Genomic DNA, 26,595 nt, shown 5'->3' on the forward strand with positions numbered 1-26,595 from the left:
ATGAAACCACCCACTTCAACTCCAACTCCGGGTACCCAAAATGGCTCCTTCTCCTTGATCTAATACTTACCAGGGCTGTGTATTTTGTACAAAATCATCAGACTCCGACTCCTCAGTTTATGAAATCTCCAACTCTGACTCCGGGTACCCAAAGGGCTCAGATTCCTCAACTCCACTGCCCTGAATTGCGGTGCTAAATAGTCACAGATGGAAGGGAATTAGACAGGCTAAACTCTCTAAATACATACAGGGTGCATTCCTCTAGGTTTTTATTCTATCCTGTGCAAGACTTCACGTCCATTTTAAATAGCCCCCCCTACAGCCATGTCCCCCTCCTGCTCATATTTTGCGTTTCTGCCTATCCCGAATCCTCCTGAAACCCCCTTGCTCTCTTGGCTGCACCAGTGCAGATGCCAGGCAGCTGTCATATGCTTTCACACTGTCTCCGGTATGGGGACCACACAGATCTCCATAAGTGGCAGCAGCATGTACAGAGGAGGTGACAAGTCTCTTACAGCCTCACCACTGGCTACATGGACCTCCTAACAGCGGAAACTATAACACACAAACCAGACAATTCCTTAGTTTGTCTTACTACTTTGTGCACTGTGTTTGCCAGTGCTTGGCGTTGGGTAATGTAGTACACCGACGGGTGTAGGAAAACAGATTTATTAGCCCATTAGCAGTTTCAATCGTTTGAGATAAGTGCACTGCTTTTAACTTCAGTCGGCAGAACTCGTCGTGCTGTAAATTCTTGGAATGCTTTGATCTCTCCCTCTGCTAGCAGTAAATACAGAAACTGAAAGCAGAAGTCCTCTGTTGTCTCACACTGCCCCCTAGTGACAAGTGGCCATAAATACACATTACAGCAGTACTATTCAGTAGCAAGCAAGTGTAACAAGAAGCAAACGGGCTAAAATGAATTGGTCTGGGACACTTACAAGCCTTTTAAATAAATTGGCTGCTAAAGGGTTAAGTTTGTTGTGTGCTATGAGATGGGTGTAAGTGGTGAGTCTTGTAATACTGCGAGCTGTGTATTGCATGTGGCTGTTTATATTGGGTGTGCGACACATTCCCAGGAATATAGCTGTGATTTCTGTGTAATCGGCCCTATCAATGGCCCCCCTGTCTGTGATCTCCGGGCCTCGCTGCTCCTCTATAAATATCACTCAAGTGGTTTGTGTCCGGCTGTTGGTTTAGGAAGTTTTTTCTGCTCCCGCAATCTTCTACTTCCAAGCGGTAGACACAGTCCGGTCTGTGCGGCCCGTGAATGGCTGCTCTGTGCGGCCTCCATACTTGTGGCACGGCGCAGAGTAAATACCTGATTTCCAAAGAGGAAAACAGCCTGCTATTTTATTTACGCAGACAAACCCGCTCCTATTTCCTGACCAGATAGAAGTATGGAGGCTGCCAAGGCTCACACCTTACTGTGGCTCTGCATAGGTGAGGGGTCCAGGCACTGTGCAGAGGTGGTCTGATTCGACAACGTTCTGAACACAGAACCAAGCAGGTTTCCTTATCGCCCAAATCAGTGCTAAGTTCTAAACTTTTGATCATCTCTCCAGGGTTTTGGAATTGGTACGAAAATGATCCAACTCCGACTCCTTAGTTTATGAAACCTCCAACTCCAGGTACCCAAAATTACTCCGACGACTTGACTCAGGCTCCACAGTCCTGCATCTCACTGAGCAAGTCTTGTCAAAGAGAACTGAAGGCAACCAATGTCTTCCTTAGAGGAACTGCAGTGAAAATAACATGATGAAGAAAATTGCTTGTTTCATCTATAGATTATTTAGTCAGTGTTTGCCCATTGTAAAAATCTTTCCTCTCCATGATTTACATTCTGAGAGGTATCACTGGTGGTGATATCTTTAGTTTTGCCAGGTGATCTGTACGGAATGTTCATAACTGAGAGTTCTATCCGCTGAGGGAGATATTGCTTGCTTGGGAGTTGCAAAAAGCTGTTCTTTCCCACAATGCAGTGAGGTTCACAGACTGCAAACTGTCAGAACCATGGTCATGACATCACACTGTGGGAGGGGTTTCCCCTCAATATCTTCACAATATCTTTGCGCTTCTAAATTATTATTTTTTTTAATTTGTATCCAGACTTAATCAAGCCTCTGGCTTCCGTCTCGAAGCAACGCCTGGTACCACGTGGTACAGGTGCTCGCTGTGACGCCGGAGAACACTAGGAGTTGTCCGTGGACAAGTGAGATTTTACACTGCATGGGCACTGGGGGGTGGACACTGTGACACTTGAGGGGCGGCCAGGCATGCAGCACTGTTTGCCTGAGTTCTATGGAGAATCAGCCTGTGCTGTATGGACAGACAACAGATCCCTCTTTATTAAGATTTAATCAGAGGGAAGAGGGAGATCTGTCTCTAGGTCGATCTGTCCATACATCAACAATACAACTAGTGATGTTACCGAGGCCTCAACAGCTACAAGCCATGTAAAAATATTAAAAAGAGGTAATGGTAGACTTACCTCCCATTTGATTCCAAATAGACTTTTTATTTATCACTTTACAAAAACTACAAATTGTGACACGTTTCGTGGGATGTAGACCGCTTCCTCAGGCAAATGGGTAGAATCTTAACTGGATACTCTGAGCTGGGTGCCTCAGCACCATACTTCGAGTGATGTATGGGTTCCTTAAATGTATCGTGACAATAATATTTGTGTAGACATATTTATCATTTTTAATTGATAGCGACAAAAACACATTTGGTACATCTGTGGTGATTTTGGCTGTGAACCTGTTGGTTCTGTCTGGGATATGCTCTGTTCCCATGATTAGTACTCAGGAGTTGGCATAGTCCTGGATAGATGATTAGCGTAGACACGGCAGTCTCTCACAGTTACCTCATGGAGGTAGTAAGGTGCGGCCCATCAATGGAAATGCTGCCCATTGCATTCTTGTGGTCAGCGGAAGGCCTGTGATTCCTTGTAATGAGGTGACTGAAATTGGCAGGGGAATTATTTGCGCAAGGCTGTGTACTGAGAGGCATCCTCCAGTCAGGAATATATATTATAATTATTACTGGCTGTGATCAGAGAAGGACTGTGTGTGGCTCTCAGGGCAAATGTATTTAAAGTGCATCTGAACTTTTGCACAGCACAGAGAGAAATCCACCCTGCATGGTATTTAGAGAATTTAGCCTGTCTAATTACCCCTCCTCTGTGACTAATCACTAGTGTTATTTGATCTCTCAGCTGTGCCAGCACAGGAACCCCGGGAGACACGGTAGAGCAGTGTGTGCCCAATAACAGTACAATTTTTTCATCAGATGCGATCATTCAACGCAATTGTTATGAACGAATTGTACATAAAACTGCGCAGTGTGCGGAAATCAATGTAAAATGATACTATGGTCGATGGGAACAGAAAATGTAATCCCTCTGAATGTTGGATTTTACGATCCAGTCGCAAGAGAGAAAATGCTCTAATTGACCCGCGGTCTCTGTGAAAATTTTGGCCCAGGGGTTCAGAAGAAGAGCAGCAATGTCAAGGCGAGAGCGAGAGGAACCCCCCCCATGGGTCAGATATTAGAATGCCACTAAATATATTAAACGTTAAAGTGTACCAGAGATGGTAATAAAGAAAGAATTGATACTTACCTAGTGTTCCCTAAACCCCCTAAGCAGCGCAGAGTCCCTTGCCGTCCTCCCGCGCGCCTCCGTTCATTCGCAATCAGCCCCGGTAACTTGCTCAGTCACGTCAGTCGAAGTCTTCTGCGCAAGAGCGGACCTCCCACACATGCGCAGAAGACCACGACTGAGCCAGGTACTGGGGCTGATTGCCGCTGAATGGAGGCACGTGGGAGGACAGTGAGGGACTCAGCACTGTTTATGGGGCTGGAGGAAGCCCCGGGAAAGTATTGATTCTTTATTACCGTCTCTAGTTTCCTTTAGGGTGGCCATACACTAATAGATGGCCACCAGATTCGACCAATCAAATCTGATTAGAGACGGAGCTACAGCTGCCACACACTGTAATCTATTGCAAATCTGTGGAGTCGCTCCCTCCTGCCACGCCCCTCAAGTCAAAGCAGATCATTTTGACACATGCTCTTCCCCACGCTGCGCCTGACTTGGCTGCGTAACAGTGTAATTCAGATGCCGGCAGATGCGTTGCTTTTATGGAGTAAAAGCAGCGCATATTCTTCTGGTGGGCTAACCTATCTGGGACATACTACTTCTCTACAGGCTGTGGCGCTCCTCTCTGCGTCTTCTCTCCAGGGACACCTGTGTCATGTGACAAACACTAGAGGCTGAACACTAGAGGTCTGGTGTGTATGCCGTGGTGCCTCTAGTGTTTGACCTCTAGCGTTTGTCACATGACACTGGCACTTTGGGAGCGGAAACACAGTAGAGCTGCAGCATGGAGAGAAGACACAGGAAGTGTGCGGACAGGTGAGAGTTAGCTCTGCTACCAACACTGCACGTTGGTCGTCCCCCCAAATCGAACGCCGCTCTTGACCCACTGCTGTTGCGATATCTTCCATCTGATGCGATCGACTATTTTGATCAATTTTGAATGAAAATCAACCGTACACCGATCTCTAGCAGATTGGATCTTGATGAGAAAAATCGATAAGTGTATGGCCACCTTAAAGAGAAACCGTAACCAAGAATTGAACTTCATCCCAATCAGTAGCTGAAATCCCCTTTTACATGAGCAAATTTTTTCTTTTTTTCAAACTGATCATCAGGGGGCGCTGTATGGCTGTATTGGGTTGTGGTGAAACCCCTCCCAAAGGAAACTGAGGGCCATGGTCCTGGCAGTTTCCTGTCTGTGAACCTTGTTGCATTGTGGGAAATAGATGTTTACAGCCGTTTCCAACTGCTAAAAAAAAGCAAGCAGCAGCTACTTCCAATGACATCACCTGCCAGCAGTAAAAATGTCAGAATGTAAATCGGGGAGAGGAAAGCTTTTACAATGTGCAAACACTGACTAAATCATTTATACATAATTATTGTAAAAATGAAGCACTATTTTTATTGCAATTTCTTCCCTGGAGTTCCTCTTTAAGCCAAACACAGCTCTCCAAATTCTCCCTCTCTAAGGCAGTAATACCTGCTTTGGGCACGCTGAGTATGACAATGGCTGTCACTCTTGTCAGCAGACACCATGGTGCGATCTGGGATTCCCTTATAATTCTCTCTAATCATCTGTCAGCGAGGGAAGTTCTGTTCTGGCAGGTCCTTTGTCATGCCCTACCCCCCCCCCCCCCCCCCCCCCCCCCTAGTCGCCTCGCTTTACTTTGTTTCGAGGATCTTCCGAGCAGCCGCGCCGTTCTTGTCAGGGAGGCCGGCGTTTCGGCGCAGAAGAGCAGGAATGCAAATGAATTTGTTTTCAATCAGCTAAGTTTATTAGTGTAAATAATTGCTCCCAGATTTGTGCAATTACGTGCGGCTTTCCAGGGCCGGCAGACTGGCAGGGCTCCCGCTGGATGCGGGGCAGAGGGAGGAGGAGGGTGGCTGTGATTTGAAGCAGAGCGTGTAAGTGATACTTTCAAACATGAAGCAGATGCTTCCTCTCCAGCTATTCCTGCCTTATTTTTGGCACTGATGGGCGAGATTTTTTTTCTCCCTCCTCTCTCTGAAGTGCTTCCTGCTTTCACAATGTCGAAGATTTGGAAGACTCCGCTCTCGATCTCTCTGAAATGAGGAGCTTTTTTTCCTGAGATTTGACAAGACGGCAGAAGCACCGACTTTGTGAATTCCCTCTTGAGGTAACACTTTGTGCCTTTGTCACTGGATTCACTAACCTGGAGAGGGGGGGGGGGGGGGGGGGGGGTGTCCTGTCTGATAAGTTCAGCTCTCCAGCTATCTTTACATCCAACTTTTTCCAAGTTTACTTCTGGACTCCGGATGGGGGACCCTTTCGGGAGTAGCAGAGCAAAGTGTTACCACTTCTGAGAAGACGGACATCAGGACTAGTTTAGAAAGTTTTTTTTTTTCTTGTTCTCTATACTTTATACATTGTTACTTCTTTCTGTGTGGAGGTTTTTGTATCTTAAGTGTTTTCTTGCTCTGGGACACTTTGTGATCTTTTCTGAGGCTGCATACCTGTGTGAGTAGCAAGAAGTAGATGTACATGTGCTTCCTAAGCACAGCCACAAGCTTGTTACACGGCAAGCCTGTCATACAGTGACACTGCAACATAAAGGGCTTCCCTGGGTCCCTTCCAGCCAGATTGCAAGGGCACCTGTTGTATCTGTCAGAGATCACAGCTCCACCAGCAGAGCATTGCTATACCTCGCATAGACCAATGCCAGTTTACTGCCTGCCTTCTAACTACCTTCTCTGCTTTATTTGTGTGCTAACAGGTAACCAGTGCCTAAGAGCTACTCTGTAGTTAATCCCAACTTTGCCAGTGCAGCCACTTAGCCATAACCCCATGTATGCCAGCACAGCCATTTTGCTTGTAATCCTGTCTCTGCCAGCCCAACTGCTTAGTATTGAACCCCATATCTGCCTGCACAGCTACTTTGCAGATAACCCCATCTCTGCCTACACAGCTACTTGGATAACCCCATCTCGGCCTACACAGCTATTTTGCGGATAACCCCATCTCTGCTGCACAGCTTCTTCGTTAACACCATCTCTCCTTGGACAGCTACTTAGTTGATAACCCCATCTCTGCCTGCACAGCTACTTAGCAATTAACCCCATCTCTGCCTGCATATCTATTTTGCAGATAACCCCATCTCTGCCTGCACAGCTATTTTGCAGATAACCCCATCTCTGCCTATCAGGGCTGTGGAGTTGGGACAAAAATCTTCCGACTCCGTTTATGAAACCACGACTCCGACTCTGGGTACACAAAATGGCTCCGACTCCTTAGCCTAATACTTAACAGGGCTGTGGATTTTGTACAAAAATCATCCAACTCAGACTCCTCAGTTTATGAAATCAACGACTCCAACTCCGGGTGCCCCAAATTGCCCCAACTTCTCGACTCCGACTCCACAGCCCTGCTGCCTACACAGCTACTTAACAAACAACCCAATCTCTGCCTGCACAGCCACTTAGATAAACCTCTCTGCACCTGCAAAGCCACTTCTATTTCTGCACAGCTGCTTAGCATACAGTTGTGTTCAAAATTATTCAACCCCCACTAAAATTGAGTGTTTTGGCAAGTTTGACATTGATTTTGATCATTTCAGTCATCTTGTTTATAATTAAATCAAAGAGGCACTTGTAAGTCAGACAAATATAACATAACATTTATAATGAAATAACCACAAATGTCTTTTCTGTGCTCACATCATTATCAGTTTTATTCAACCCCCAAGTGACATTCATTCTTAGTACTTAGTACAACATCCTTTTCCAGTTATAACAGCTTTTAAACGTGAAGCATAGCTTGACACACGTTTCTTGCAGCGACCTACGGGTATCTTAGCCCAGTGCTGTCCAACTTTGCGGTCATGGAGGGCAGTTTTTTTCCAGGCCACATGATGGAGGGCCGGTAGACCCCCCCCCCCCCCCCCCCCCCCCCCCCCCCCCCGGGAAAAAATAATAATTTAGCGGCAATTTCCCCACAAAATGCAATTAGATTGGGAGCAGATTTCCCCACAAAATGCAATCAGATTGGGAGCAGATTCCCCCACAAAATGCAATCGGATTGGGAGCAGATTTCCCCATAAAATGCAATCAGATTGGGAGCAGATTTCCCCACAATATGCAATCAGATTGGGAGCAGATTTCCTTACAAAATGCAATCAGATATGGAGCAGATTTCCCCACAAAATGCAATCAGATTGGGAGCAGATTTCCCTACATAATGCATTCAGATTGGCTGCAGATTTACCCACAAAATGCATTCTGATTGGCTGCAGATTTACCCACAAAATTCATTCAGGATTGGCTGCAGATTTACCCACAGAATGCCAACCAGATTGGCTGCAGATTTACCCGCAAAATGCATTCAGGATTGGCTGCAGATTTACCCTCAAAATGCATTCAGGATTGGCTGCAGATTTACCCACAAAATGCATTCAGATTGGCTGCACATTTACACACAAAATTCATTCAGGATTGGCTGGAGATTTACCCACAAAATGCCGCCAGATTGGCTGCATATTTACCCACAAAATGCAATCAGATTGGCTGCAGATTTACCCACAAAATGCATTCAGGATTGGCTGCAGATTTACCCACAAAATTCATTCAGGATTGCCTGCAGATTTACCCACAAAATTCATTCAGGATTGCCTGCAGATTTACCCACAAAATGCCGCCAGATTGGCTGCAGATTTACCCACAAAATGCAATCCGATTGGCTGCAGATTTACCCACAAAATGCATTCAGGATTGGCTGCAGATTTACCCACAAAATGCATTCAGGATTGGCTGCAGATTTACCCACAAAATGCATTCAGGATTGGCTGCAGATTTACCCACAAAATGCATTCATATTGGCTGCAGATTTACCCACAAAATGCATTCTGATTGGCTGCAGATTTACCCACAAAATTCCTTCAGGATTGGCTGCAGATTTACCCACAAAATGCAATCAGATTGGCTGCAGATTTACCCACAAAATGCCGCCAGATTGGCTGCAGATTTACCCACAAAATGCAATCAGATTGGCTGCAGATTTACCCACAAAATGCATTCAGGATTGGCTGCAGATTTACCCACAAAATGCATTCAGGATTGGCTGCAGATTTACCCACAAAATGCTTTCAGGATTGGCTGCAGATTTACCCACAAAATGCGATCAGGATTGGCTGCAGATTTACCCACAAAATGCTTTCAGGATTGGCTGCAGATTTACCCACAAAATGCTTTCAGGATTGGCTGCAGATTTACCCACAAAATGCGATCAGGATTGGCTGCAGATTTACCCACAAAATGCGATCAGGATTGGCTGCAGATTTACCCACAAAATGCCTTCAGATCGGCTGCTATAATGTAAATGTACAGCCCCCTCCGCTCCCCTCCCCTCATTTTCCCCGTGCTGCCGCCGCCTCACTTAAGATCGGCGGCAAGCAGGAGATAGCAACCAGCCAGACCAGCGCACGGCAGCCGTGCGGTGAATTTAAATGCAGGAAGTGACATCATCGGTCACGTCCAGCATTTAAAGTCCCCCGTGCGGCTGCCGTGCGCTGATCTGGCTGGTTCCTATCTTATGCTTGCCGCCGATCTTGGGTGAGGCGGCGGCAGCACAGGGGGAACGAGGGGAGCGGAGGGGGGCTGTAAATTTACATTATAGCAGCCGAGGCATGGGGGAAAAGGTTTAAAAAAAAAAAAGGCCCCTCAGCTCTGGGAACTCGGGGCTAACACTGCCGCAGCAGAAGGCTTGGCGGGCCGGATGCGGACCGCCAGTTGGACAGCACTGTCTTAGCCCATTCTTCATAGGCAAAAGCCTCCAGTTCAGTCACATTCTTAGGCTGGCATGCTGCAACTATTTTCTTTAAGTCCCACCAGAGGTTCTCAATCGGATTTAAGTCTGATGACTGCGATGGCCACCCCAAAATGTTCCAGCCTTTAACCTTCCTGGCGGTAATCCCGAGCTGAGCTCGGGCTATGCCGCGCAGGAGGATATCTCTGCCCCTGGTGGGGCGATTTGCCCCATTTAAAATGCTGTGCGCGCAGCTAGCATTTTGCTAGTCGCGCGCACAGCTTGATCGCCGCCGCTCTGCGGCGATCGCCCGCACGCAGCGGCGGAAGAGGGCCCCCCCCCCCGCCAGTGCCCTGCGCTGCCCGGACCAATTAGTTCCAGGCAGCGCTATGGGCTGAATCGGAGGCGTCTGACGCCTTACATGAAACAAAAAAAAGAAAAAAAAAAAGCTTTACATGAAACAAAAAAAAAATAAATAAAAAAAAATGGATTTCTGCCTATGTGGCAGAAAAAATTAACCGCCAGGAGGGTTAATCTGCAGCCATGCTCTAGTGGACTTGGAGGTATGCTTGGGATCATTGTTCTGTTAAAAGGTCCAACGTCTGCCAAGCCTCAGGTTTGTGACGGACTGCATCACATTTTCATCAAATATCTCCTGGTACTGAAGAGAATTCATGGTACCTTGCACATGCTGAAGATTCCCTGTACCTGCAGAAGCAAAACAGCCCCAAAGCATGATTGACCCCCCGCCATGCTTCACAGAAGGCAAGGTGTTCTTTTCTTCATAGGCCTTGTTCCTCCTCCTTCAAACATAGTGTTGATCCATGGGACCAAACGGTTCTAATTTTGTTTCATCAGTCCACAGAACACTACCACAAAAGTTTTGGGTGACATGATGAAATTTTTACTGTTGACAGGTGATGTAGCTGCTGCATGCTTTTTTGGCAGTTGGAAACAGCTGGAAACAGACAGGAAACTGCCAGGAGTACCACGGTATTCAGTTTCTTGTGGGAGGGGTTTTACCACAATATCAGTCATACAGCGCCCCCTGATGGTCTGGTTGTGAAATGGAATAGATTTATCATGTAAAAGGGGGGTATCAGCTACTGATTGGGATAAAGTTAAATTCTTGAACGAGGTTTCTCTTTAAATCCGATTGAGAACGTCTGGTGGGACTGAAAGAAAGCAGTTGCAGCGCAAGCCTAAGAATGTGCCTGAACTGGAGGCTTTTGCCCATGAAGAATGGGCTAAGATACCCGTAGATCGCTGCAAGACACTTGTGTCAAGCTATGCTTCACGTTTAAAAGCTGTTATAACTGGAAAAGGATGTTGTACTAAGTACTAAGAATGAATGTCACTTGGGGGTTGAATAAAACTGATAATGTTAGCACAGAAAAGACATTTGTGGTTATTTCATCATAAATGGTATGTTATATTTGTCTGACTTACAAGTGCCTCTTTGATTTAATTATAAACAAGATGACTGAAATGATCAAAATCAATGTCAAACTGGCCAAAACAGTCAATTTCAGTGGGGGTTGAATAATTTTGAACACAAATGTATAACCCCATCACTGCCTGCACAGCTAGTTAGCAGATAACTACATCTCACCCTGCACAGCTACTTGGCAGGTAACCTCACCTCTGTCTGCAAAGCTACCTGACAGAAAACCCCATCTCTGCCTGCACAGCTACTTGGCAAATAACCCCATTTCTGTCTGCTCAGCTACTTGGCAGATAACCCCATCTCTGCCTGCACAGCTACTTGGCAAATAACCCCATTTCTGTCTGCTCAGCTACTTGGCAGAAAACCCCATCTCTGGCTGCACAGCTACTTGGCAGATAACCCCATCTCTGCCTGCACAGCTACTTGGCAAATAACCCCATCTCTGCCTGCACAGCTACTTGGCAGATAACCCCATCTCTGCCTGCTCAGCTACTTGGCAGATAACCCCATCTCTGCCTGCTCAGCTACTTGGCAGATAACCCCATCTCTGCCTGCTCAGCTACTTGGCAAATAACCCCATTTCTGTCTGCTCAGCTACTTGGCAAATAACCCCATTTCTGTCTGCTCAGCTACTTGGCAAATAACCCCATCTCTGGCTGCACAGCTACTTGGCAAATAACCCCTTCTCTGCCTGCTCAGCTACTTGGCAGATAACCCCATCTCTGGCTGCACAGCTACTTGGCAGAAAACCCCATCTCTGGCTGCACAGCTACTTGGCAAATAACCCCATCTCTGCCTGCTCAGCTACTTGGCAGATAACCCCATCTCTGCCTGCTCAGCTACTTGGCAGATAACCCCATCTCTGCCTGCTCAGCTACTTGGCAGATAACCCCATCTCTGCCTGCTCAGCTACTTGGCAGATAACCCCATCTCTGCCTGCTCAGCTACTTGGCAGATAACCCCATCTCTGCCTGCTCAGTTACTTGGCAGATAACCCCATCTCTGCCTGCTCAGCTACTTGGCAGATAACCCCATCTCTGCCTGCTCAGCTACTTGGTAGATAACCCCATCTCTGCCTGCTCAGCTACTTGGCAGATAACCCCATCTCTGCCTGCTCAGTTACTTGGCAGATAACCCCATCTCTGGCTGCACAGCTACTTGGCAGATAACCCCATCTCTGCCTGCTCAGTTACTTGGCAGATAACCCCATCTCTGCCTGCTCAGCTACTTGGCAGATAACCCCATCTCTGCCTGCTCAGTTACTTGGCAGATAACCCCATCTCTGGCTGCACAGCTACTTGGCAGATAACCCCATCTCTGCCTGCTCAGTTACTTGGCAGATAACCCCATCTCTGCCTGCTCAGCTACTTGGCAGATAACCCCATCTCTGCCTGCTCAGCTACTTGGCAGATAACCCCATCTCTGCCTGCTCAGTTACTTGGCAGATAACCCCATCTCTGCCTGCTCAGCTACTTGGCAGATAACCCCATCTCTGCCTGCTCAGTTACTTGGCAGATAACCCCATCTCTGCCTGCTCGGCTACTTAGCCAATAACATATCTGCTTGCACAGCTGCTTAGCAGACCACCCCATCTCTGCTTGCAGAGCTACTTGGCAGATAACCCTAATGAAATGCCTAGAAGGAGCAATATGTTATTCTAATGCCATCCCTAAGTATGCTTTTGGGCAGAACAGAGAAATGGAAGTGCAGGTTGTGAGTAAAGGGAAATCAATACAACAATTAAGATAATATAATTATTAGCAGATTAGCATGACCCAGCAGTGAGTCAGTGTGTTCCTTTCTGCTAATGAGGCTGCATATTTGGCAGTCTTACTAACTCAGCAGTGCTGGCTGCCCTGCAGTCAGGAGAGCGTCATACTAGGGACTATATTACTTTCTGGCTTTGGTATTGGTGCAGAGGCCAAGGGATAACATCACCAGGGGGCTGTGAGAGGAGGGGCAAAGGTGGGTGGAGTTATGGCATTAGCAACTGAGGGGCGTGGCTGGGATTTTAAACCATAGATTCCGGTCAATTACCTGCACTAGCAGGGGACCTGGTTTGTCGCAGCATTCTGAGCCGACAAAATGTCTGCATAGCATGAAGCCTTGTCAACTGTTTGTTGCCTTGCCAACCTCTATAGGTTTGCTTTAAAACCCTTCACCAAAACTGTACAAAAAAGGCCACAGTACCTTCAGTTCTAAATAAATTGGTCCTAATTACAGTCAGGCAGAGCAGGATAATTCACAAGGCAAACGAGGCAGGTGCTTGGGGCCTAGTGGGCATCAAAGGGCCCACATGACCTTTCTGTGTGAGCCATTTTTAACTCCGCTTACCATGGGGGGGCCCAAAGCTGCCACCTTGCCTGAGGCCCCACTTCCTCTTAATCCATCGCTGCAGTCAGGTATAACTAACAATAAAAAACCTTGTTGCCCTGCTCTTTATTGCCCATACACATATCCTACTTGCTTTTGTCTCAAACTTCTGTCTGGACAGGGGCTAAATAGTGTACTGGTCAAGGGCTCTGCCTCTGACACAGGAGACCTGGGTTTGAATATTGGCTCTTCCTGTTCAGTAAGGAGTCCTTGGGCAACACTCCCTAACACTGCTATTGCCTATAGTGCGCACCCTAGTGGCTGCAGCTCTGGTGCTTTGAGTCCATCAGGAGAAAAGGGCAATACAAATGTTATTTGTCATGTCTTGACTTATGTCATCTGTTTAAAAACCCTGAATATTAATTTCGGAGCAGGGAGCAGCATTAGCATGGAGACACGTCAGCGGCTTTAGGATTGGCTTCAGTCAGTGGCAGTTAAATTGGAAAATATTTACTGTCTGTGTAATCTTTGTCCGTGTAATCATACTGTATGTGTGTCCATTGGAATCAATGTGTTCAGTACAATACATATGTTATGTACCGTAAGTAGAATATTATGTAGATGTCAAGACCATGGTTCTGACATCACACTGTGGGAGCCTTGTTGCGTTGTGGGAAATAACAGCTGTTTACAGCGGTTTCCAACTGCCAAAAAAAGCAAGCAGCATCTCCTTCCACTGACATCACCTGCCAGCAGTAAAAATGTCACCATGTGATAAATGTCAGAATCTGGGAGAGGAAAGATTTTACAATGGGCAAACACTGACTAAATCATTTATACATAACTATTGTACAAATGAACAGTCACTAGAGTTCCTCTTTAAACTTCCTTTGCATCCCATTGTGTTTGCCTGAAAACAGGTATTCATTACCTTTAAAACTGCTGGAGTGAGTTTGAGGTTGGTCTTGTAGGACAGCATCAGGTGACTCGCTAGAGTAATACGTCACGTTTCCAGTTGTAGAGTGATGATTGGGAAGTGAACGAGGCTGAGGCAGGTAATTGCTGTGGGTGTTGGTGGAAGATAATAAACTAGTGCTTGGAGCTTGCTGGTCCAGTCTCTTCCTGGGTGTGAGAGGGAATGCCCTGCTCATCTCTTTGCTTTAGAATAGCTCTATCTGCTTGACAGAGAGGCCTCATTGTGCGCATGGACGGTGCCGACATGCACTGAAGCCTGCAATTTGTATGCTGGGCCTCCCATACTGGCCGCTTCCAGACAGACAAAGGCTCTTTGTGGATGAACTCTGGACCATTCATGTTGCAACAATTACCCATCGCCTAGCAACAGCATCCTCGCACCCTGCTGCCGTGCTGCGTTTCACTTATACTTTTGTTTGTGTTCTATCACGCTGTCCGGTCACAGTGCTCCACGCCGTCCGGCCCCAAGACGTCCTGCGCTGGGATGTTTCCATCCTATTCCAACTGAACACCATGGCAGCGAGCTGAAGAACGACTGCCGTAGTTGGAGATGTTTGTAAGCAGGTACCTACAGCAGGATCTCTGCGGAGCGTCAAAGTATTGAGCTTTTTTTCAGTAAGCGGGTTTTTGTGATTTACCGTACAGCTTAGTATTTTGTCCTTTAATCATCTGAAGTGATTGTTAAAATTCTCTAAAGTATAAATTTGTCTGACTAGTTCAGTCCCCCTGGAATGAAAGCCTGAAGGTGCTCATACATCTAGTGATGATGGACAGTTCAACAAAGACACAAATCTCTTCCTAATCAAATCTGATTAGAGAGAGATCTGTAGGCTGCCCATACACCGCAGGCCAATTTCCGATCAATGTCGTGCTAAAATCAATCAGGGGTCTGCCTTGTGACGCCTCATCCACGGCCTCGCCGGCCCGACACTGCCCACCATAATGTCCAATGTGAACCCCCCCCCGCAGTATACTTTACCTGTCAGTGTCCAACCCTGGCTCCTGGCTCCATCCGCAATCTGCATACAAACATTCCCCCTATTGCCTGTTTATACATGGACACCGACTTTACTCCGGCAACCACGCGGGCACGCGTATGCGGATGGAGCCAGCGGCAGATGCGGACAGGTGAAGTATATGGGGGGCAGGGGGCACATTTCACATTAGGGGAACAGCGCCGGGGGTTTGATCGCGTTCATCACTCGTCCTGATGTCGCTTGCCAATACCTCCGCACACCCCATCGACCACGAAGGCCCGACAACTCAGCATATCTGATGGATACAGGCGACCAGTTGTTCTTGGCAGCACCGATTTTCATCCAATTCGATAATAATTGGTCAGATCAATTTGTGAACGTAATTCGACTTTTGATAAACACTGCAGTTTATTGCCAAAAAAGTTGATTGCTTTGTCATTTAATCAGCATCCCTATATGTATGGCTACCTTTACTAGAAGTGGTGAATAAAAACTTCAAGTTGATGCAAATCATATGTTGATTGTATGCACACCTGTGCAGGTTGGAATTGAAGAATAAAAGTCTCAGGGCTCGTTTCCACTATCGCGAATCCGCATGTGTCCAACGCATGCAGATCCGCACATGTAATGCAAGTGGATGGGCCTGTTTCCACTGTAGCGTTGTTGAGGTGCGTTTTTTTCAGCGGTAAAAAAGCGCTCAAAAGAGTCAACGAATTCGCCTGCGAGTGGAATGCATGCGAATCGCCGCTAATGTATTTAATAGGGAAATCGCATGCGGCTTTGTCATGCGGATTTCCCCGCGATTTCGCATGCGATTTCGCATGAAAGCCAATGGAACTTAACACAGGCAGTGACATGGTTAAATTCGCATGGCTCCTTGCCATGCGAAATCGCGGGGAAATCCGCATGGGGAAACGCAGCCGCATGCGATTTCTTCAGCGGTGGAATCCAGGCGATTCCGCACCGCTACAGTGGAAACAAGCCCTCAAGAATTTTACAGCATTGCTGGGTATAGTTTGTTTTTTCTTAGATTTTTGGTGCTTGTCACCTTTGTCTCCCGTTACCCAGAGCACGCTAGTCATAAGGTGCGTACACACGCACTATTGTAACCGACGACAGGTTAGGACCCCCCCCACTGAGCGGACAGTCTGCCGACAGTAGGACGTGTGTACAGTCTGTCGGGATCTGTCAAAAACAGTCTTTATCAGTCTGCCGACAGCGTGTGAACACGTCCTACTGTCTGCAGAACGTCCGCCCACTTCGACCGATTCACGTATGGCTTGTTACAATAGTGCGTGTGTACGCACCTATAGAGACTTGCCCGATCAAGATCACCAGGTAAACATGCAGTGCTGGATGTTTGCATTTTTCCCTCTACCTCATATCATTGGAATTGGACCAGTCCGATGCAGTAGATGAGGATTTTGATTAGGGAAATTCCAGACTGCATGAATATGCACAAAGTGACCTCATCATTACAATCTCATTGAGCATCTCTAATACCACAATGGAGAGTCCCTGGTAATTGTGCACCACTGCACTCTGTTACTAGGACCTGATAATGCAGCATTACCATCATGTGAGGCTGCAGACCACCACCTCTGCTCATGTGTGACCTCTGTGACTGCAGTCACTTCCTGGCAGCATTACCCTCTCTGGATACACCTATGTGCAGTTCCACATATCAAGAGTTGGCCACTTTTGCGACATAGGCCAGTGAGCCTACCTGTTGCAGTGTGTGGACTGCTCCTGCTCGCCCCTCAAAATATACTTGCCTGCCTTCTGACCTCTCTACTTTTTCACTGGCCTGAAACAAGCATGCAGCTATCTGGATGACAATACCGGAGATGCGTATTCATCCCTGGTGTAAATCCTAGCATTTATGGAAGCCAGAGGATCAGGCTAACCACCAAACCTCTTCAGAAGCAGTGAGAGATTTCAGCCTGCACAACTCTCTCTTGAGGGGTTTTCTTTCTCCTAATTCTGGTAGTAGTGCCAGAGGTGACCTCACCTGCGTCTGTTGTCTTATTACAGAAAACATATGATTTTCTTTTATGACCTCATCCACTTTGATGGATATATTTTGCCTATATTTATAGCTGTGTGCTTTTCCAAGGCGCCTCCTCCACAAGGATCGTCCAGTACAGACTTGCTCAGCGACGTGATTCATCTCCCTGTGAGGAGCAGGACTACATTTCTTGGAGCGGTTTTCAGTTCATTGTGCGTTTCGGGTTTTCATACAGATCTACAGTTCATTATACTACTGCTTTCAGATTCTGTTCTATTATACACTCTAATATGGTGTTGTAGCAATCCCTCTTGGTCACTCCCAGATTAGAAATTGATCAGATAGCAGCTGATTTCCCACTTTGCGCCATTCAGTCTTGATCCGATTCTGCAGAGTTTTGCTTGTACCATTCACTTAACCACTTCGTCCACAGGTCAGTAGATATACGTCCTCTGGGACTTCATCTAAGCCACAGGTCAGTAGATAAACGTCTTGTAGCAGAAGCAGTGCTGTGCAGGATTGGGCTTGCTCCTGTGCATATTTCTGGCACTATTTGATGCAGGACTAATTGGTGAATGGGAATATAAGTTTCCTGAGCTAATGAGATTGATTTTTACTATGAAAAATACTTGTATTTTCTCATTTCATAGTGAAAAACACACTTTGTAGCACTATTTCAGAATCAAATATCTTCACCATAAATTGTGACAGGAACATAATCGAAGTTTTGTGATAAGTAGTAAGAATAGCCAAACAAAATGTGTGTTTTTTATTGACAGTAGCACTTTTTATTTTTAAACTGGAATTGGTAAAACTGAGAAATACATGTTTTTTTCTATTTTTTTCTTTGTTTTCCCATTAAAATTCATAGAAAACAAAATTGTTTGAGGGAAAAAATGGCATACAATAAAAGCCTAGTTTGTCTTGAAAAAAACAATATATATTTCATTTCTGTGTCATAAGTAGGGATAAAGTTATTTCTGATTAAATAGGGACATAGCTAAACTGTCAAAACTGCTCTGGTCAATAAGTTGAAAACAAGGTCTGGATGCGAAGTGGTTAAAGCTGTGCTGTCCTTGTTCCCTCACCACCCCTCCCCGCCTATTTGTTGAACATTTACAGCTGTGCCCTATCATGATTTTAATCAATGACCTGTCTGAAATTGCTTGGATCGAATAAGCCAGAAAATCGTCCCATATACATGGCCATCTGATCATTGCTTGCAAATGTGACGTGCATATCTACTAGGAACGTTAATGTGCTGACCTCTTCCTAAAGGAAACCTGTAACTGGCCTCTGATCTTTCCCCAGTCATTGTTGGACCAGATGCTGACCTGAGAAACCTCACCAGCCAACAACCCCCCCTTTCTCATTGATTGAACACATTTCCGAAGTTTATAGACCCTGTAGCCCTTTATGGATATTTATATAAGTTTTGCGTGCAAGCGACACCCCCTTTTGGCTATTAACGGAACAGCCTGAACTGCAACTATCCTAGCTTATCAGTTGAACCTGTCTCCTCTGAGAGCTAAAGGTGCGTACACATGTCCAACTTAACGCCTGATTGTTGATACTCAAACTTCTGAAGTTCCAATCCTCCTGCTGTCCACTTCTGAGAAGAGCTTGTGCTAGACACCCCTTCCATTTGCACCCAGCTGATGGCAGGAGTGTAGCTGTTTCAGCCTCTGAACTACCCCCAATATGTCAAACTGTGCATAGTGTTGGTTTCTGGGATGTGGTTTGGGGAGCTGTAGAAAGCTGACAGGACTTGGAGGGCTATGAGTAGGTCCTAGGGTGTAGAGATCATTGGTGTGACCTCTGAGGTTGAGGGACCCCCATAGGTGAGTATGCATTAGGATAAATGTGGAAGGGGCTGAAGAAACTGAAGGGAAAAAAATACAATTGTTGCTTAAACTGTACAATAAACTTTTAGGAAACAGTCCATGGAATGCTTTTCAAGTAAGATTACATTTTGCTTTTATCTTGAAAGTTAAGCTAACGTGTTGTGGAATCTACCGCTGAGCTAATTAAGGAAAAATTGTTTTCTGTAAACTGTTGATGCATTTATAATGGAAGAATTTAAATCCTGACTGCAGAAACAAATTGTTTTCCTGGTCCTTTGTAAGCAATTGCATGCTCATTGATTTAAGTAAAAGGTCTGTTTGGCCTGTTATTTACCCAGCTGTCCACACACTGTACACAAGCAGTAATATGTGTCAGCCACACCTCCACCTGCAGCCCCCACTGCTGCCCTTCTCTATATGGAAGCTTTACTCATATATCTGTGATCTATAGATAATTTGTGTGCCTATTATTTGCTCAGTCTACACACTGTACACAAGCTGTGTACTCTTGTCAGCAACACTGTGCCTTCCCTGGCAACCCTCTACTGCTGCCCTCCCCTATGTGTAAGCTTTACTCACATATCTGTGATCTATAGATCATGTCTGATCATTGCTCTGTGTTTAATCTCTACACCCTGTTCCTCTGAGAGCTCCTCCTGCTTCCTAGACACAGATAGGTATAGATATGCTAACAGTGATGGAATATGATTCATAGATCACAGATAAGTTAGTTAAGAATTCACACAGCATTCACTGGACAGCAGTGAGAGGGAGGTGTCGAGTTCTGCCTCCCACACTGCAGTGCCCACACCATGCAGTGCAGCTTACCAGGGCTGTGCATACACTTTTACCATAATATTTTTGACCAGAATTTTTTTTACTTGTTTTGCAAGCATTGTTTCCAATAGTGGAGTCTGGCCTCCAGGGGAAACCTGTTGTAAAATAGACAGCCAGGGGATCTCAGATCTCTTCAGAGGGAAATTCCATAATACATTTCATTGCATTGATCCCCACAGAACAGAAGTTCACTGTTTTTGCTTTATAAGATTACTCATCCTGTATCCCCTGGAAATGTAACTGGTGGTAAAACTACATACTGTGCCTCCTTTGCCCCAGGCTGCATGCCATCACTTGGGTTCTAATAAACTCCAGTGTGTTCCTTAAAGGGAACCAGAGACGAAGCACCCTTGTGTATTTTACCATATATATCAATAAGAGCATTAGAGAAAACACTTACCATGCTCTCTGTTTCATCCTTACTGCTAAAAGTGTCTGTTATCAGCTGTGATAAGAATCCCGGACTGAGCATTCAGTCTGGCTTTGCAGGGAATAATTATAGCTGAGTCATTATAGCAGAGCCACAAGGGGGCAAGCTTGGGCTTGAAAAGACACCAGAGAAGACAAACACAGCTATAATCTTCCCGTAGCAAAGCTAGACTGAGTGCTCAGTCGGGGATTCTGACCAGTGGTGGTAACAGTCAGAATAAACAGAGAACAATGAAACAAAGAGCAGATTAGGTGTTTACTGTCATGTTCCCACTGATCTATAAGGTAAAATACAAGAAGGTACTTCATCTCTGGTTCTCTTTAAACAGAAGGAAATTTGCAATAATTCACCTATGAGTGAACATTTGTGGTTACCCACAATGCACCACAACTGAATATGCAAATTATCTTTTCGCCCCTGTAAGCCAGGCTAGCATTCAGAACCGGAAGGCAAAGTTCACCAAGCATTGCTTATTAGTAGGGGGGCTTTTCGGTCTCTTATCCCCCTATACAGTCCTAGTGGTTTGGGTCACCCTGAGCTGCTTAGTTACTCTGCTGTACTTAAACAGGAAACTTTAGGAAGGGGGAGTGGGGGGGAATAAATCAATACATTACGAAGTGATGGGTCAAAAAATAGAATACAGCTGACAGACAAGAAAACCCCTAGACCACACCAACTGCCATTATCTATAACCACACCCCCTAACAATACGATAGGCTAGCGCTTTCAGCTTTCTCACGTGACAGTTTTTGTAGAACTGAAAGCATTTTCACACAAAGGGGCTTCTAACTAAACTTATGTAGCTTTTAGGTGACTTATTGTCGACCTGCCGCATCGGTGCTCTATTACCTGCCCTTATTCAATGTTTGCAGAATGTTTTGCTTTATTCTGTTATGTACAGGTCACCCTCCCATTGTTCTCTGCAATCCATTGATCATGTCTTCTTTCCTTGTCTTGCAGATCGCCTTCTCTCAGCACAGTAACTTTATGGACTTGGTACAATTCTTTGTGACGTTTTTCAGGTAAGCCTCTGCTGTTGGTGCCTAAACTGGCTGTGTAATATAGTCTGATAATGTATTATCTCATGAGGGAATCCCCTCTCTGGCTCTCAGACAGTGACACACCCCTCCTTGTGCATTTCTGGCAAGAGAAATAATGCTGATTATGTACTACAACATGATAGTAGAAGTTTGCTGCCACCCTGTGTTCAAATGTAGATATTACAACGCTGTCATGTAAAAGAAGTGTGTATTAGCCAAACTTTCCAGTTATCCTGGAAGGTCCCAAATACTTCTGTATTATCAGTCGTATCTAAGCATTTTCCTTAATAATTGCTAATCTACTGCTTGAGAGATATTATTTTCTAAAGCAAGCTATTTTTTAACTCATTAAGTGGAAGTAAACTCTTGATGTATATGTAAGTTTGGCCTGGTACATACATGGGATAAATGTCACCCAGAAATAGATTTGTGATTGGCTTGCTCTGCGTTACAGGCTAAACTGTGGCGGTACATAACTGGAAGCTGCTGGATTCTTTGGTTTCAATTTGATAAGCATTATCACATTTGGTAAAGCAGAAAACAGCTGATTTTACTGAACACTGTCAGGAACCGGCCCGCGGCACGCCTGTGTATACGGTTCCCGACTGCGGGTTTGACCAGATCAAGCGGGGAGCAGCCTTATTCGAGCTAAAACAAGGCTGGGACCCCTCAGAACACCTCTCACTGCCACCACTAGCGGTTCGCTAGACACTTCCACTCTGCTGTCGAGTCCTCAGCGCGCAATCCGCGTTTTCGTATTCGGGTCAGCTTTGCGCTGAGGCCGAATACGGGAACGCCACGCACCCCCACACACACCCAGTTGCAATCTTACACTGTGTGAAGCAAAACCACTAACAGTCGTTCCGAACGATACTTAGCTACCCGCACTGGCGTTTTCGTACGTTGGGTCAGCTGCGCGCTTTAGGCCAACGTATGACAAACGCCCCCACACACAATGCAATTACAATTTCATATGGTAGTGTTGCTCAAGCATACAATTAGGCATGGATTTGTACACAGTTGCACTTCAATCTCTTCTAGGCTATGAGTGTTAGTTTAGTACAGCAGAAGTCAAGCTTATTAAATAATAACTTATTATTCCAGGGAAAAAAGTGGAACGATGCAGAACAGAATATATACAAGAGATTACAAATACAAATAAAAAGTTACTAAATTAAGAGTTACAAAGATAAGTTACAAAAATACACACCAAGCAATTTGCTTACCCAAATACACGGACACAATTCTGGTTAGACCAGGAGTCCACTAGCTTGGGCCAGGAGTCCAGCTGCAGCTACCGTCAGGAGGGGACTGATTTGAGGTATCTGTCCCCTGGTTTTTATAATGAAATATTCGCCTCGAGGCTGTAAGCCTGTGTGGACGGGGGGGGGGGGGGGGGGGACTAGATTTAATTACATCCTCAGTCATAATTGGATTTTCAGAGATCTAACATCCACACGTGAAAAATGTACTATAGCACACACACAACAAAAGACTTCCTTAATCCAAGTTCTCCAGGTAAAAGTCTATACATCAAATGATTGTGAAGTGAGACTTTTCAACTCCATTGTTGACCGTATTTCCTAGCTGATCAAAGATAAGGATATAGTTTGCACCTCCTCACAAGGAAATAGTGTTTAACACACAGGAGGCTCTTCCTGGCTAGTCTAGAGTTCTTCACAATGCTTTAACAGCCTTCATCAACAGAAGTGGTAAATGTTTCAGTTGTCAATAACTTCCAAGCTTCCACTCCAGAGAAGGTAGAACAAAACCCTTCACTTCTGCCATTGTCTAATTAACTAATGTCTTTGCTGGAGGCTAACACCCCAGCTCTATTCACTGAAGTCCCTTTAGATGTAAATGTAGTACAGCCAGATGACCATCGCTTCAAAGCAGAATACACATGTGAGATATAGCAGTCAGAAAAATGACAGAAATATGTTCCTGTATTCCCTAATATCATCAGCACCTCAATATATCACCACAAACACTTTGTGAAATGCCAATTCACTAAGGCTGTTACCGCAGGGAAAACTGAAATTGCCTACTAGTGAGACTCTAGTATAGTAAACTTTCAGGTATCTTATATAATAATAAACAAGTGTCCCTGCGTCCTCCTTTGTCCCTGTGTCCGTGTGTTTGCACTACTGCGCATGTGCATCACGGACAACCGTTGGGACAGGAGGAGCAGGGGGGCGGGCGTGTGCGTGCGCATGCGCACTGACATGCGGGAGGTTGTAAGACAGACTTAGAGCCCATTATATTAACGGGCTTATGCCGGGAATGCACGATACGTTTCATCGCTCGATTATGCTGCCGGATCGATTCCCGCTCGTCCCCGCGGACAATTCTCTTATCTTCTGCTTGTTTTCCTTATCTTTTTCCATTGTCCCGCCCGCTGTATTGAGCGTGGAATGGATCCGGCGGGTGATCGTACATGTCGGAAATTATCAATCGAGCCATCTAATGGTCGATCGAGCGGTACAAACCGTGTATTCCCAGCATTAGGTCTACTAGTACTAATGTCCAGGTCTCGGCCAAGCACCATTATTAGTATATGGGAGTAACACCTGGTATAGTAAACCCGGATATAATAGAGCTTCTGTTAAAGTATGGGCCCTGTTTATGTCCATTTGTCTCTGCCAGGGCGTAGATTTCAGCTTCCTTATTTGCCGTGTACATGCTACTTCTGTTGTCCGCGCTGTGACGTTATAACCCGCTCGCTATGCTGTCGTGCTGAAAGCAGAGCTTTGTAGTCCCAAAAATCCTTTTACAGAAAAAGTCCCTGTATCCGGGACAGGTGGGATTGTCTGATGCCAGACACGTGTGACTGTCGGTTACTTGAGTAACCGTCCAAAAAAGCACAGGCTCGCCCCCCCCAAACCCCACTTCCCACCCCACCCTTTGTAGCAGAAATTACAGAGGGGGAGATTTATCAACACATTACCTACAGTTTTTTCTTCTTAATCTGTTCTAACCAGCAGGGAGAACAGTTCTGCATGATAAGAACCACCTTAAATCCTAGGTAATGGTAGTTTAGCATGAATTTGTAGAGCTGCACTACAGTTAAAGAAGCACTGAAGCCAGTTTAAAAATGGCTTTTTACCTTTTATTTATGTGAGGCATGTTTGCCCCTGTTAAAACGCTGCTATCCCGCTGCAGAAGGAGGGGTCTTTTACCTCCCAAATCCCCTGTGCAAAATCCACAACTTTTAGTTGTGCATTTTGCTGCTCATGGAGGCAGAGCTTTCGGTTGCAGCTCTGCCTCCATGCGCGTCTATCAGCTGCGGATCTCCACCTCTCAGCCTCTCCACAGCGATCAGCACTGATAGATGTGTGTAGAGGCAGAGCTACAGCCAAAAGCTCTGCCTCTCACGGAAGCGCTCCCCGCAGTGTGCCCCAGGGGATTTGGGGGGTAAAGACCCCTCATTCTGCCGCAGGATAGCGGCGTTTTAACAGGGGCAAACATGCCTCACATAAATAAAAGGTAAAAAGCCAATTTTAAACTGGCTTCAGTGTCTCTTTAAGAAAAGTGAAAATCTATCCGTAAACTGCTACAGATTAAGAAGTGCTTGATAGCAGTTCTACAGATAGTGCATCAGTGCAGGCTAGGCATGATTTTTGAAGTGCTCCTCCCCCTGCTGAATTCTCCCTCAGAGCCTGTTTCTAGCAATACAACTAAGAGTTGGTGTTTGGAGCTATTTTTTTTTTTTTTAACATAAGTTGTAAGGTGAAATTTATGCTGTCCATATTAAATAACTGATGGAGGGGATAATGCATCAGCATAATTTTTGCTATTGTGTCCCTTTTAAGATTTCACACGCTTGCTGCTTAGGACATCGGGTTCTTTATTGCCCTTTTGTTTGGGGGTTTTTTTTTTGCCCTCCCAGCAGAAATCGTTTTGCAAAGTTGCCATGACTACAGCACATGTTTAGCAGGGAGAATGCTGGGTGCTAGCATCGGCCTGTGATGAGATTCATGTATAAGAGATGATTGCACAGCAGCATGATCACAGCACATTGGAAATTCTATATGAGGAATGCTTTAGTATTGGATTCAGACGCTGGGTTAGTCGTGTCCTGGGGGAATAAGGCCATGCATTTACACACAACTTCTTTCATGTTGCAGTTGTTTCCTCTCCTTGCTTCTTGTGGCTGCCGTGGTTTGGAAAATTAAACAGAGCTGCTGGGCATCCAGGAGAAGAGAGGTAAGTGAATTCTTTATATGACCAGTTCATCCTGTATATTTTATCTCTTAAGCTGCATTAACATTAAAGGGAAACCATCAGACTTGAACGCTCATATATGTGCATTGACTGCTCAAACCCAGATCCAACATTTATGCAGGATGACCCAGCTGCCTGTCATGTGCGCAAGTCTACAGGCAGATGCCGGCCTCGCGTGCCGTCCCTGCTGTATGTGTCTTCTCCAGCTGAAGTGAGATATACATGGAGGCTGTCCTATTTATTGCCTTTTACACAATACCAGTTGCCTGGCAGCCCGGCTGGGCTATTTGGCTGCAGTAGTGTCTGAATCACACCAGAAACAAGCATGCAGCTAATCTTCCCCCGGTCCATCCTTCAGATAAGGTGTTTTTGTGGCTATGCTTGTTATGGGTGGGAAGTTTGATGTCCTCACTTGTTTTATGACCCTTATAAAATGGGCCCCCCCCCGGCTGTGAGGATATTAACCACTTTGTCCTCCTTGACGTATAAAAACGTCAAGGACGACAGGTGCGCTCCCGCACGCTCCCGCGGCCGATCGCGCGCGTGCACGCGCACTCCTGGCCGCGGAGTCGGTAGCCACGGAATCAATTTATCGGGCTGTGGAGCCCGATCATTGATTCCTCTCCCCCGTTGAAAAAGCGGCAGCTTCTCTCGGAAGCTTCGCTCTTTCTGAAGCTGTGTCTCTCTACGCTTAGAGTGACGTCATGTAAAAAAAATCGAGATTGCCATCTTGTGGCCAAAAAGTAAAACTACAAGAAAATCCTCAAAAACATTACAATACACCAATATTTCCCCAAATTAAACACTTTTATATCCCACCCTCCCAAAAATGCCCACATAAAATGTTTAATAAAAAAAAACAAAAAAAACCATTACTATATAAAAAAAAAAAAACATAAATATTTACCTAAGGGTCTAAACTTTTTAAATATCTATGTAAAGATGAAATATTTCTCTCTATTTTTTTTTTTTAAACTTGTAAATAGTGATGTATGCAAAACGGAAAAAATGCTCTTTTATTTCCAAATAAAATATTGTCGCGATACATTGTGATAGGGACATAATTGAAATGGTGAAATAACCGTGACAAATGGGCAATAACAATACGTGGGTTTTAATTATGGAGGCATGTATTATT

The 26,595-nt window shown here is 45.5% G+C and overlaps 1 protein-coding gene across 1 annotated transcript in view; it reads left to right on the plus strand.

Moving 5' to 3' along the window:
* ATRN (attractin) overlaps window positions 1-26,595 on the plus strand; it is a 263,895-nt gene that overhangs the window by 178,493 nt on the left and 58,807 nt on the right. The window contains exons 25-26 of the mRNA XM_068274687.1: window positions 21,154-21,215; window positions 25,361-25,439. Coding sequence (XP_068130788.1) covers window positions 21,154-21,215; window positions 25,361-25,439 — 141 coding nt within the window. The remainder of the gene's footprint in view (window positions 1-21,153; window positions 21,216-25,360; window positions 25,440-26,595) is intronic.

This window comes from Hyperolius riggenbachi, chromosome 1 (genome assembly GCF_040937935.1).
Source record: "Hyperolius riggenbachi isolate aHypRig1 chromosome 1, aHypRig1.pri, whole genome shotgun sequence".
NCBI classification, from domain to species: Eukaryota; Metazoa; Chordata; class Amphibia; order Anura; family Hyperoliidae; genus Hyperolius; species Hyperolius riggenbachi.